This window comes from Suricata suricatta, chromosome 9, assembly GCF_006229205.1.
Source record: "Suricata suricatta isolate VVHF042 chromosome 9, meerkat_22Aug2017_6uvM2_HiC, whole genome shotgun sequence".
NCBI lineage: Eukaryota > Metazoa > Chordata > Mammalia > Carnivora > Herpestidae > Suricata > Suricata suricatta.
In genome coordinates this window covers 117,344,081-117,356,708 of record NC_043708.1, presented here as the reverse complement: position 1 = coordinate 117,356,708, position 12,628 = coordinate 117,344,081, and the positions used below count along the sequence as shown (strand labels likewise).

The following is a 12,628-nucleotide window of genomic DNA, read 5'->3' as shown; positions in this document are numbered from 1 at the left end:
CCAATAGAACAAACTTTAGAAATCAATTTGGCACATAAATATATCAATTTGTATGATTTTTGAAAGCTTTAAAAATGTTTATTTTCACACTTAGTTTAAGTTAAATACAAAGGGAACTGTAAAATGTACCCTGACTGTAACAGTATAAAGTAAGCTAGAACGTTTTTCTATTGAAAAGTTATAATTCATGAAATAATACTCTGAAAATTATCTAATTCTTATCTGAATTTCACAGTTTAGACCTGAAGTTTTTTTACAAATCTAAGTCACAAGACTTACTGAAAGAAAAATGTCACTTAGCTATAACTATGGTATTAACAGAGACAAGAACAGTTAAAAACAATTACAATTAATAAATCTGATGAAATCTCACAAATGTATGTCCTTGGTCTCAATCATCACTCATCATCACTCTCATCTCTGTGTATGAAATGAAAGATAATAATTTTAAGGTTCAAAGTGATTCTATTTTGGGCAAATTTTTGCCACATCCCTGGAAGAAATGCACCATAAAAGATAGTTCTTATAAAATATTCCATTTTGGTATTTTTAACTGTCATTTCAACTACTTTACTATAAAGTGGAATTGTTTACTTTTTTTTCTAAAAGGATTTCTGCATATAATGTTAAGTATATTTTATTTACAGCTAATGTTTAACATGTCGAGACACAAAGGAACCCAGAGCAAAAATTTACCAAACCTATGAAGCTCACAAATTATTTTTCTATCACAAAAATAAGGCATGGTTTTATGTGTCTTGGTTTACTTTGAACAAACTATATGCAAATTATATCATTTTCTGATTATTAATAAACATTAGCTAAAACATAGTCTTACTTTAACTTTATATATGTCATGAACTCAAAATGTATACTTCCATTTGCGCACACACACACACACACACACACACACACACACACACACACATATATAGATGACCAACTAAGGCCAAAAACAGAAAATTGAATTCAATGTACACACTGACAACCAACAGGCTGTTAAGAGCTAAATTCTTAAAGCTTATAGGAAATGATCTGCATGATTCTATATGATATTCTTCACAATTCCAACAGTACCTTTAACGGAATCCTTTTCCTACAACTGTCATGCACTGTTTTTAAAAGTAAGCAAATCTGGTAACCAAGTTAAGTGGTTATATTATATAAATTGAATCAGTTCAGAATACTATCCAGGAAGCTATTGTCTTTTACCACTTCCAATGTGCCTACTTGTCTATCAGTAAAATTCAAATCCTTCAACTTTCAGATTGAGATATGTAGACAAGCTGTTCAATGAAAAAACACTTCTGGGAGGCAAATGTTATCAAATGTGAGGTGGAAAAAGGCTTCTGAAGTTCAGAAAGTTTGAGAAAGCATAATATTATGCCCCATGAAATCCTGTAGCAAATAAACCTAATTAATATGATACCAGTTAGGGTTTCTAAACTTTGAACATGATACACTTGTGAGACATTCTCAACATTCTTCAGACAACTGTTGTATGAAACTCTCATTACAGAAATGCTATTGAGTCTGAAGAATGTTTTAAACTAAAAAGAGGAAAGAAATCCTTCAATTGTTCTAATGTACTATTCTAAAGGGTTTTCAATTTTCTTTACCTAAGAGATAACTTCCTACAGTAAAATATTTGGCTAAGTAATCTAAATAAGAACTTGAATAAATGAGTGATCCACATCAGTCCCCCAAACCCACAAATTCAGTCATTTTCTGTGATTCTAGAAAATCCAGACTGAAACCTACTGTTACTCTTTGCAACTGAGAATATTTACAAATCTAGGTAAACAAATCCTTAATTCAAAAAGATATGACATCATGATCACATCACCAAAATATTTACCAATATCTGGATTGAAGATTTCCTCCACAACCAGCTGAAAAAATTCTTTGGAAACACCTCCCTCATCAACTCCTTGTTCTCCTTCAAATTCCACATACAATTGTTTCTTCAAGTCTGCAGGATTTTCCATAGCGATCATCTCTAGCTAGTGAGTAAAAAAGAGCAAAAAGAAGATGACTACCATTTTAAGGATGAAAGCAAAATAAAAATAAGGAGAAAAAATAAAAAGGATTTGGGCTATGGAGCAAATAAGATACTGACTTTTGGTTTGTTTAAAATGGAAATGGGAAGCAAACCGGTAAAAAGCCAGTAAAGACAAAGACTGAGTCTTACAGATAATAGAAATATAGGACAGAAAATAAATGGGCATAGAATTATAAAAGAGTTACTTTCTAACTATTGATTTATTATGAAATTAACATATAGTAGAAAATTAAAATTAGATTTTCTGTTACTTCTGTACAACAAACCTGAGCTGTTAGGTTAAGACATAGAAAGAAGCCGACATAGCCAAATAACATGACTACTCAAACTAAATTGTTTCTGCAAAAACAGTGGAATATATTAAGTCTGATTTTAATTTGTTTGCTAGTAATTCTTTACATTTAATAGAATAGAAACTAAGGAATTAAGTTTTGTTATGTATTAAGCCATAAATAAAATAATTTCAATTAAGAGAAGAAACATACTGGACAAATAGGGAAGCAGCTTATGGTCTCTTTAGCACTTAGTACAAATTGCCACTTCTTGATGGATCAGAAGACATTTCCTATACACTTTTTTTTTTAAAGCAGATGAGACATATGCTTGCTTATATCCTTACTCTTAATTTCTTACAGTTATCAAAGCCTAGTACCTAAAATTTTTTCAACTATAAATCTTTACCAGATACTTTTTTGAATCTATAGAAGAACATACATAGTAAGTGATCTCAGTCTTTAAGAGATTAATCAGAAAATACAGACTAAATTCTACTGCGAACTATTTATACTTCAATTTTTAATGTATTTGAAATTTACTAATAGCATGTCTGATTGATCACCCACTTTATTTGTTAAATAGACTTAAAATGCCCTCTGCTGTTAAAAAATTTGAAATTTGCCAAAACAAGAGTATTTAGGACTGTTCAAGTTATTCCAACCATTCCAATTAGTTATTTTGATGATGTATACATTGTTCAAAACCATTTTTAAAATTCTATTACAGTCCTTAAGTAATTAGGTAACAGCACTGGTTTAGACATTCTAGTATGTCTAATAAAAATAAAACCTCAAATTCATGAATCAGCCCAGATGTCCTAGGTCAATGGTTTTCAAACTGTCAACTGCCACTCATTAGTGTGCAGCCCATTCATTTAGCGGGTTAAGACCAACAATGGGAAGAAAAAGAATGTGTACCACATAGTAATGGCATCTACTATTTTGTAAAACTTTTGTTCCAACTATATGTACAGACAGATATACATACATGTATGTACCTTTGCTATGTAAAATAATCTCTTTCCTACTTTGGATTGCGGTCAAAAAAAGTTTTAAGAACAAAGGCTGAAATTATCTTGATACTTCAACATTTAGAGTCTACGAATTTAGAATCTTTAGCTTTAAGAAATGTCCTGTATTACAATGGTCTCTAATATTTACCAAAAAAATTTTATGCCAAGTTTTTAAAGATAATTTATTTTTGTAAGTGTTGTGAATTGAGACAAAATAAATACTCTAGTAGTTCCAACTATCACTTAACTTTTAAACTTTAAATTTTAAGCAAGCGACTCAGGTAAGCCTGTTTCCTCATCTGCAAAGAAAAAAAAGGGATAGTACTCTTCATACGGCAAAGATGTGAAGGCTTAATAAAAATATATGGAAAAAAGAGGTAGAGCAGGCAATATTATTAAAATAACACATCATGTTGCAACCCTTTAAAACAACTTTGATCCCTGAAAAAAAGATTCACAATTTGATTTTATAGCCTAGTCCCAAGTTTGAAAAGAACCTTAGGGAAAAATAGTTCCAGTTGGAAACCTGTTCAAGCCACAGAAAATAAAGAATGCTGAGAACTAAATCAGAATTATCAGCTCCAATGTGGTTTACCCATCACGCCAACATCCCATATTGCCATGGAACGCATTCCTAGTTTCCTTCTTCCAGTTCCCACCTGCCTAGGTGTCAAAGGAATATAAGTCAATGTTTATATATATGCCCTTATAACACAAAGACAAATCTGCTTATATCAAAAGCATAATGCATTCCAAGGTGAAAAAAAATGATTATCTGATATTTAAATTATGCTTCCTATAGTTCCTCATTAACATTTACAAATGAGGGCTGACTCTATCAATGTGATTGATATCTTTTAAAGGATTTGATTCTATAGGATTCAGAGGCCATGTGTTGTAGTCTTAGCTCCACCTGACACTTCATAGGACACTGAAACACATTTATCTTCATTTTTTTTTAAAGATGTTCCTAGCACTTTTTTTCTTCTAGAGAGAGAAAGAGAGAACATGTGAGTAAGAGAGAGGGGCACATGGAGGGAGAATCTTAAGAAGGCTCCACACTCAGCACAGAGCCTGACTTGGGGCTCGATCCCACAATCCTGGGATCATGACCTGAGCTGAAATCAAGAGTCAGATGCTCAGCCAACTGAGCCACCTAGGAGCCTCTAACTTTATTCTTATAAATTATTAAACGTCTGTCTGTCTCTATCAATCTCCATACTGCTCACCACCCTGAGTGCGAAAATAATTCAATGCAAAATTCTATAATTATAATTGTAAATATATAGCTGTATCTTTCTTTGCTTTAGTTTCATCTATAAAATGAAAATGACACACTACTAGAAAATTAATATATATGAAGCACTTGATGAATTCCCTGTACAATAATGCCTTTGTTATTGTTACTTTTATTTGTACTAAAAATTCTTTCAGGCATGCCTGGAAACCTAACAACCCAGATTATATAGAACAAAAATATTTCAGTAACAATGCAAAAACAGTATACAGCACTTATGTGCTGTTGCACTATTCTCAGCACTTTACATATTAATTCACTGCATTTTCACAACAAACGTATGAGGCCAGGAATATTTTCAATCCCATTTTACAGATGAAGACTCCAAAGTAATGAGAGGTTCAGTAACTTGCTTTGAGTGTTAGTAAATGATAGAACAGAGATTCTAATCCAGGAGGAAGCTCTTAACTATTATGCCTTCTGACCTCTCTTCAATGACTAGCAATCATCTTTTTTGAAATTATAAATGACTTTTATTTTCTTCATGTTTTCTATATTTTCAATTAGTTTTTACAACAAACATAGATTTCAGAATCAGGATGTAATCAAATATAAATATGTAAAAAGAATGATTTGAAAAATAGGTGGTAATTGAACTCTGCAGGCAAAAATTTCCCATTATTATCTGTTAAATTATCATTCTCAGGTATGTATTAAGTGGTCCTGTAAAATACTTTATCATTTATATATACATGGGACCCTACCTTTAAAAAACAATTTTTACTTTTAACTGTAACATAAAATTTACCAGTTATCATTTGACAGAGGCTATTAAGGGGCTACATTTATTTTTATTTTTCTTAAACACAACCACTTCCAACCCACTCTTCAAGTAGAGAATGATTTCAGAACTGAATTATAAATACATACCATTGTAAATTATATATACTGAATAAATACCATTTAAAACAGAATTATGAAAATCAAAAACGGAATTATGAAATCAAAAGCTGTCTTGAATACAGTAAAATATTTAGAATTTGAAACATTCTGAAAAGAATTTGCATGCATCCTTGAATTGAAATCATTTAGTATACAGACCAGTACTTTTATATATATAGGTTAAAGTAGAGTATATTATGTATTAATTTAATATGAAGACTGGCAAAAGGCAGTTTACTGGGTTAAAATAAACAATAACAGACTGGATGTAATAGCATCTACCTCTTCCTTATATGACTTCCTCTTCTTACTAAGACTTGATTTCATCAACTGTTGAACAAAACGATTTTCAATTTCTGAACTTTTAATTGGCCATGAAGATGAAATCCTAGAGAGATCATTTTTTAAAAAATTGATCTGGTATCAAAGCATTCCCAGAATACCCAGGTAGGAGGACATCTTAATATAAAAATATCATACTTGCCAGATGTAAAGTGTTAAAAGGAAAACCCTATCCTTTAAAATTTTAGAGTATTCTGGGCTATTATTATTCTTGACAAAGTCATCTTTATCCATATTTGAAAAAAAATTCCTTAATGGTATGGATATTTAAGTAGTATTCACATAAAATAGACCTACTACTTAAGAAAACCTAGGATCTCTAACAATGGCTGGCTTAAAGAACTTCAGTCAACTTACTAGACTATGGTTAAACACTCTGTTTACACTTTTAAGCTACTGAGTATAACAAGATCTTCAGATTATCCAAGTATACTTAATTTCCCTATAAACATAAAGTTGTTAATATTTTACATATAAAGTTTAAATGTGTAATAGCCAAATCCATAATCATATCTGCTTATGAGACCAGGAACCCTGAGTTCTAACAGTTCCAAGTCTGCCGTTTACTTTCACAGGCTAGACTCTGAGATTCATTTTTCTCACATGTAAAAGTAAGGAGTTTGACAAATTTCATTGTTTTAGATTATTATATGATGCTGAGCATCTATGTAGATCTGCTTCATTCTCCTAATCTTTTGAGGACACAAATCAGGGATCAAATTCTTCATTTCCTTTACAATAAATCATAAGAAACAATAATCATTGCATTAAGCACAATATAGTGAATGTACAAGATAAAAGTAAGCATACCCAGAACAGCACAAGATAATCTAATTTTTAAAGCACTATAGGTCAACTGTTAAACAAAAGAATCAGATTTTATTTCAATAACTATGGGTGTTTGTCAAGGAAAATACTGGGGTCTGCATCAGCCAGTGCTGTTAGAGCCCAGAAAAAAAGAATGATTTTTTAGAAGGGACTAGCAGAACTAATTGGTAGTAGGGGGCTTTACATTTGTGCTTATCATCTTTATCTGTTCCAGTTCAGTTTTGCACTTTTCTATCCAGTTCTACTCAGCCATTTCTTTTAGTCTTTAGATCCCCACTCAAAATTCTAGGATTCCCAGAACAAAAAACCTAATCTGAACCAGGACTCACACCACTGTCAATCCCTATTCTAAACCTGCTATTTTCATCACCCTCTCAAAGACTCCCAGTTTCCCAAGTATGTACTTGTATATAAAAATGGTCTCAATAAATATGTATATATAAACTGCACCAGTTGCCATCTTCCCAAATACTGGTTTGCAGACTGGCTTTAATGAAGTATCTACAGACACAACCAGAAATACAGATTCCTAGGCTCCACACCAGAGTTCCTAATCTGAATCTCTAGAGGGTAGAACCTTGAGAAAAAAATTTTTTTAAATAAATTTCCCACTCAGATGTAAAGGTACTTCGGGGTATGTCTTAGATGGCAATACTGTCTTCAATGATACTCATACTCTCCTAATATAATCTCATAAAGTTAAAAGTATGAATAAAATTTTACACCCTTTTCCTTTGGGATTGCTTGGTCTAAGGAAATAACAAAGTATCTATTTTTAAAAGAATACACAAATAGACAAGTATTATGAGTAAAATACTGTAAAAAAATTATGTTAGGACCGTTTTAATTCAGATGAGCTCATGACTATCACTGAACTATTTTCTAAGAAACAACAAAAAATAGGAAAGTAAGTCCTGGGGGAAACATTCCAGTAACTTATAGGTATGTGAGTAGTTCTTAAAAGATTCTGAGATTTCTACTTGTGAAAAGGCAATTAATATTCTATCATATTTCACTGATACTAAAATTCAAATTTGTTTTTGCATTTTAAGATCTCTGAAATCAGGATATATCATATAATTGGTAGCATCTCACAACAAACTGGAAATCTTTTTCTCTTTTAGTACTAATAGTGTGTCCTACAATCAATAGCATTTAAGGTTCAATAAAATACTGTAAACACTAATTCAGCTGTCATCAAAGACAGTTTCTCTAGAAAAAACTCCAGTTAGGAAGTAAACTGCTAGTATGATTTGAATTACATGGTAAAAGAAAATGGCGAACATATGTTTCATAAAAAAAAAAATCTGTAATTATTAGCTGAATGTACTACCCCTCCCTTTTCCTCCATGCCAGTCAATTAACTGAAAAATAAGACCTTATAGAAAACATACTCAAGACTGTCATGTATGTAGTCACTATTTTCTGGGCCTCATTTGTAAACTAAGGAGCAGGTAGATGAACTTCAAGGCTCCTTTTAGCTCCTAATGTCTATGATCCTGTAACCTTAATTATTTAATTATTAATATTGAGCTCACCACAAAGTTTCTCATTTCCTCTTCTCTTCCTGACCCTAAATTAGCAGGCCATAAGAAAGTTGTCAATAGGTTTATTTTGTTTGTCAAACTGATATAGAAGAAAGAATGAGGCTTTAAAAAAAAAAGTAGATCCTTGAGGAATAAGATGTTAAAACCCATCAGTACTTTTGAGATTTCAGCTGAGAGGGCAACCTTAAACTACTTTTTGTTACTAAAACCATATGACTTTATCATAATCACACCTTCTTTGAATATTTTTTAAAAATAGAGTATCAACCTGACTGACTCACAAGGGCTATTTTGATGATTTAATTTTTCTGACCTTCATATTGGTATTAAAAAAGAAAGAAAGAAAGTAAACAGGAAAGAAGAGTAAAATTTGCTTAGTATGGGCATTTAGAACCCCTACGAAGCTTCTCAGTGGTCATGATTCTTCTTTATGTCTTTACTTCTTGGCAAAGGGCCTCACAAAGAAGATTTCTAAATTGAACTACTCTTGTGGACTTGGTAATATTTAAGCACAGATATTATCTAGTGAATTCTGATTTATAACTGGTCAAATTATAATACTAAGGTTTGATATAATGACCAGAACTCACTAAAAAACCCCCAAATTCTTAGCATAATTTAAAAGTTCAGTTAATTTTACTCTAAATTCTGCTTTAAAAAAGGCCTTATAAACCATAATGACCATTTTCTCAATCTTCTAGATGACAGAATAAAGTATACAACAAGTACTTGAACTTCTGTTGATTCTTAGCCTTGCTTTACTAAGGGAGTGGTGGCAGGAAACAAGGAAGGGGAAGAAAAATTAGGCTGGGTAGATTTCTTAGCAGAAGGCAGATAAAGAAGGTGGACAACTTTTTAAAAAAAAAATTCTGGATTGAATCTTACACAGAGTGATTTCACTGCTTTTCAAAAGCCAGACACAGCTTTTGATGGAAATAGATGTAAGAATCCTAACCCAAGAAGTCAAACATAAAATATATTGTTTTGGGATTTGCAGTTCTGCTCTAACAATCAAAATTCATAGACCTCATAGTACTTTTCACAAACCATCAATCACGTTCATATGATACGCTACCATTCTGCTTCTGCTTAACTATTTAAGTTGCTGACTGCATGACACATTATTAAGTGCATTAATTATTTATGTAGCTCAAAACTGTAGGAGTTAAAATAAAAAGAGCATCAGAAAGCAAGCAATGATAATAATTACTCCAAATAATTAATGCCTTTCTGCCTCTGCTGAAAAACTGCTTGAGTTGCTTAAATAATGTAGAACCTTTCTTCAACACTAGAAAAATATTTGATGTTTTTAAAAACCAGATAACGAAACAGGCACAAAAATCTCTGAAACTTTTAAGTTTCTGAGTTGCCAAACAACTTTTTCCACTGGTTTAGTTTTATGAATATTCAGATTTAGACAAATCCATTCTAAAACCAAAATATATTTTAAATAAATACCACTATTTCCTAGCTATTTACCTTTTACTAATATATAAAGTTAACTCCATCTTAATTTTAGCTGACATCAAATCTTACTTGAAGTGGTCAAGAAGAACTAGTAATGATAGGTGTATCTAATATTTTGAATACAAAAAAACCCTGCAATAAAGCACCCTAGCAAATGTAAATTTTAGTACACAACTGGCTATTCATTTTTGTCTTCTAAACAGGCCTGCATTCTTAAATGGGGGGACTAAAATTCTTATTTTCTGCTGAGAAAAGGAATGAACAAAAGGCAATCAATCTGGAAATACAAGAAGTTAGAAGGTGGGTACTTGTGTTCCTAATATTCTCCTAGCTCAATCTCCCTGGATTGGGTTGATGATAAAGGACACCATTAACTTCAAGATTCCTGGAATAACTGCTGTTTTCCCAGAAATTTCAACAAACTCCAAGACCCAGAGTAGTTCATATGGATATTTAAGTGGTTAAAAATACCACAATCAGGCAGTGCCATACAGGGGCATTATGAGTGACCCACAGGAACTCTTACTAGCAACACACACTAAAGTGTCTAGATCACTTCAATTTTACAAAAACCGAACTCTAAATTTTAGGGCATGGAACTTTTGGATACTACTTATTATTCTATGGTATGATTTTACTGTGCCACTCTTCCCACTTTGAGTATCTCTACATTTCCTTTGTTCCTGTGTTCTAGTCTTTTCCCAACATCCACTCGTTTTCTGAATAGAGAAAAAAACCTTTGAGGTTAGTTGACCATATTTAGAAAATCTATTCTTTTTTAAAGAGTGACCATTATTTAAGACAACCAATAGTTTGTGGAACACATTTATAAATTTGGATAGGAACAACAAAAGTATATATTTACATTTATAATACAAAATGTCCATGTGTTCCTAAACCATATAACACATTTTTTCGAATAGTCACTTATAAAATGAAATCATTGAAATGTATTACAATCTCCCCAGCATTCGTTATGTATTCTAGTACTAATTTTTAAGCATTACCACAACTTACCCGGACAAGTGCATCATCTATGATATGGTCACGTCTGACTTTGAGTCTCAAATATGGATTCAACTGCTGTCCTTGAACTAAGCTGTAGAGAACAGTGATTCTTCTTTCACTGTACATGCGAATTCTATTGTCATAATATAATCCCAAATTCTTTGTGACAGCATTCAATATAAAGGGACATGTCATGAAAGAGAATTTGTTCTCTGTTTCTACTTTGAAAAAAGTATAATCTTTATCCATTTCTAGAACATCATTCAGTGGTTCATTAATAAACTCTTCAAAAGGGATAAGTGGTTTTCGACAGTCCAGAGTTTTAACACCAAGTTCAGTTTCCAGTGGGTCCACTCGAGGACCTTTCTTGTTTCTTCTTTCCTCTCCCAAAAGCTCCTGAAGTGTCAATTCACTGGACTCAGGGATGGGTTCTTCATCATCTTCTTCATTATGATTTGTGTCTACTTCCCCACCTACTACATTTGCATAGTAAACCATTTTCAAGCACTTTGAAGCAGCAACAATAGCATCATCATCATTCACTAGATTGCGACTATTAAATTCATTGCTTATGACTTTGTAAGTAATAAGTTGTTGAAATGTTTCCATCATTCTGCGAATCTGGTCTGCACTGTATTTAGACCACAATCTAACCAATTTTCCTTGGGCTGCAAGGGGTAGCTTACTCATTGCTTTGCAAAATAATGGCAAAGCCATTTCCAGATATTCAGGACTGTGGAGATTTCTATTCTCCATTACAATAATGAATAAATTCAGATAATTAGGATCTCGAGAGTATACATTGTGGTATGTCAAGTCACATTCCACGTTAGGTGACAAATATACAAGTGCATTGAGAAAAGCAGTTTCTATTTTTTCATTAGAGAGTAATCTGGTGTAGACCCTTCTAATGGCCTCAATATCCACAGACACATCATCAGGACCTAATTTTTGGAAGTTGTTATCTCCTTGTGAACTATCACTTATCCTTGAAGAAGATGCTTCTGAATCTTCTTCCATAGCAGCAGCAGAGCATGCAGCTTTTTCCTTTTCATCCTCATCTTTGTCTTCATCCTTTCCTTGAAGAGATTTCAGTTCTTCCTTGGTATGTTGTTTGACTTTCCGAAAGCTCTGTACCAATGCCTCAGCACTAGAAAAAACTCTTCCAATAACACGGATTAAAGGGGAATAATCCTCTCTCTCTCTACATAATTCAAGAATTTCATACACCGTCTCTTCTGTTAGGTAAGTCACATCTAGAAAATTAAGAGAAAAAAGGAGAATATTTATTTTTTAAGTATGTTTATTTTGTCTTAAGTTTTAGTGAAAAGACAGCCAAACATTTTGTACTCAATACCATTTATGATGTACAGCTCTTATAAAATGGATCTAATCTTTAGATTCAACAAAATATATTTACTTATTTCTTTCAATGAACCAATAGCAACAACCTCACCCATTCTTTTACATTTTCATGAATACATAGCATTTAATGAGTTCAAACTCTTTCGACTGTTTGCAGTCACAGTAGACTGCAGCTTTAATTTGTAAATATGTGAACCAAGCTATCATGTGCTGATTTGATTCATCACACTTCTTACAACCTCACTTTAGAGAAGAAACACCGTTCTTCTGAGAGGTTTCTTATTTCACTACTTTGTTCTCAACAGACTGAGAAGCCAAGAAAGGTTCCTTCAGCATCCTCTTAAATAAACAGCCCTTGTTTTACTTCTGTATATCTCAAAATCAAACTGGTTCTTTTGGAGTCTTCATTTTTTCCAGGGTGGTTATGCTGTGGGTGAATGAAAAAAATTAATACACCATTAATCATAAGACCTGAAGCTGGCAAACATTTCCGTCTGCATCCAAGAATCAGGTTGGATCAAACCGTACAGAGTAACAGGAAA

The 12,628-nt window shown here is 32.4% G+C and overlaps 1 protein-coding gene across 3 annotated transcripts in view; it reads right to left on the bottom strand.

Annotated features, from left to right (window-relative positions):
• Positions 1–12,628, bottom strand: part of UBE3A (ubiquitin protein ligase E3A) — a 96,550-nt gene that overhangs the window by 20,733 nt on the left and 63,189 nt on the right. For all 3 annotated transcript variants that reach the window (XM_029950625.1, XM_029950626.1, XM_029950627.1), the window contains 2 exons: positions 10,731–11,977; positions 1,859–2,003 (listed from right to left, as the gene is read on the bottom strand). In XM_029950625.1, coding sequence (XP_029806485.1) covers positions 1,859–2,003; positions 10,731–11,977 — 1,392 coding nt within the window. The remainder of the gene's footprint in view (positions 1–1,858; positions 2,004–10,730; positions 11,978–12,628) is intronic.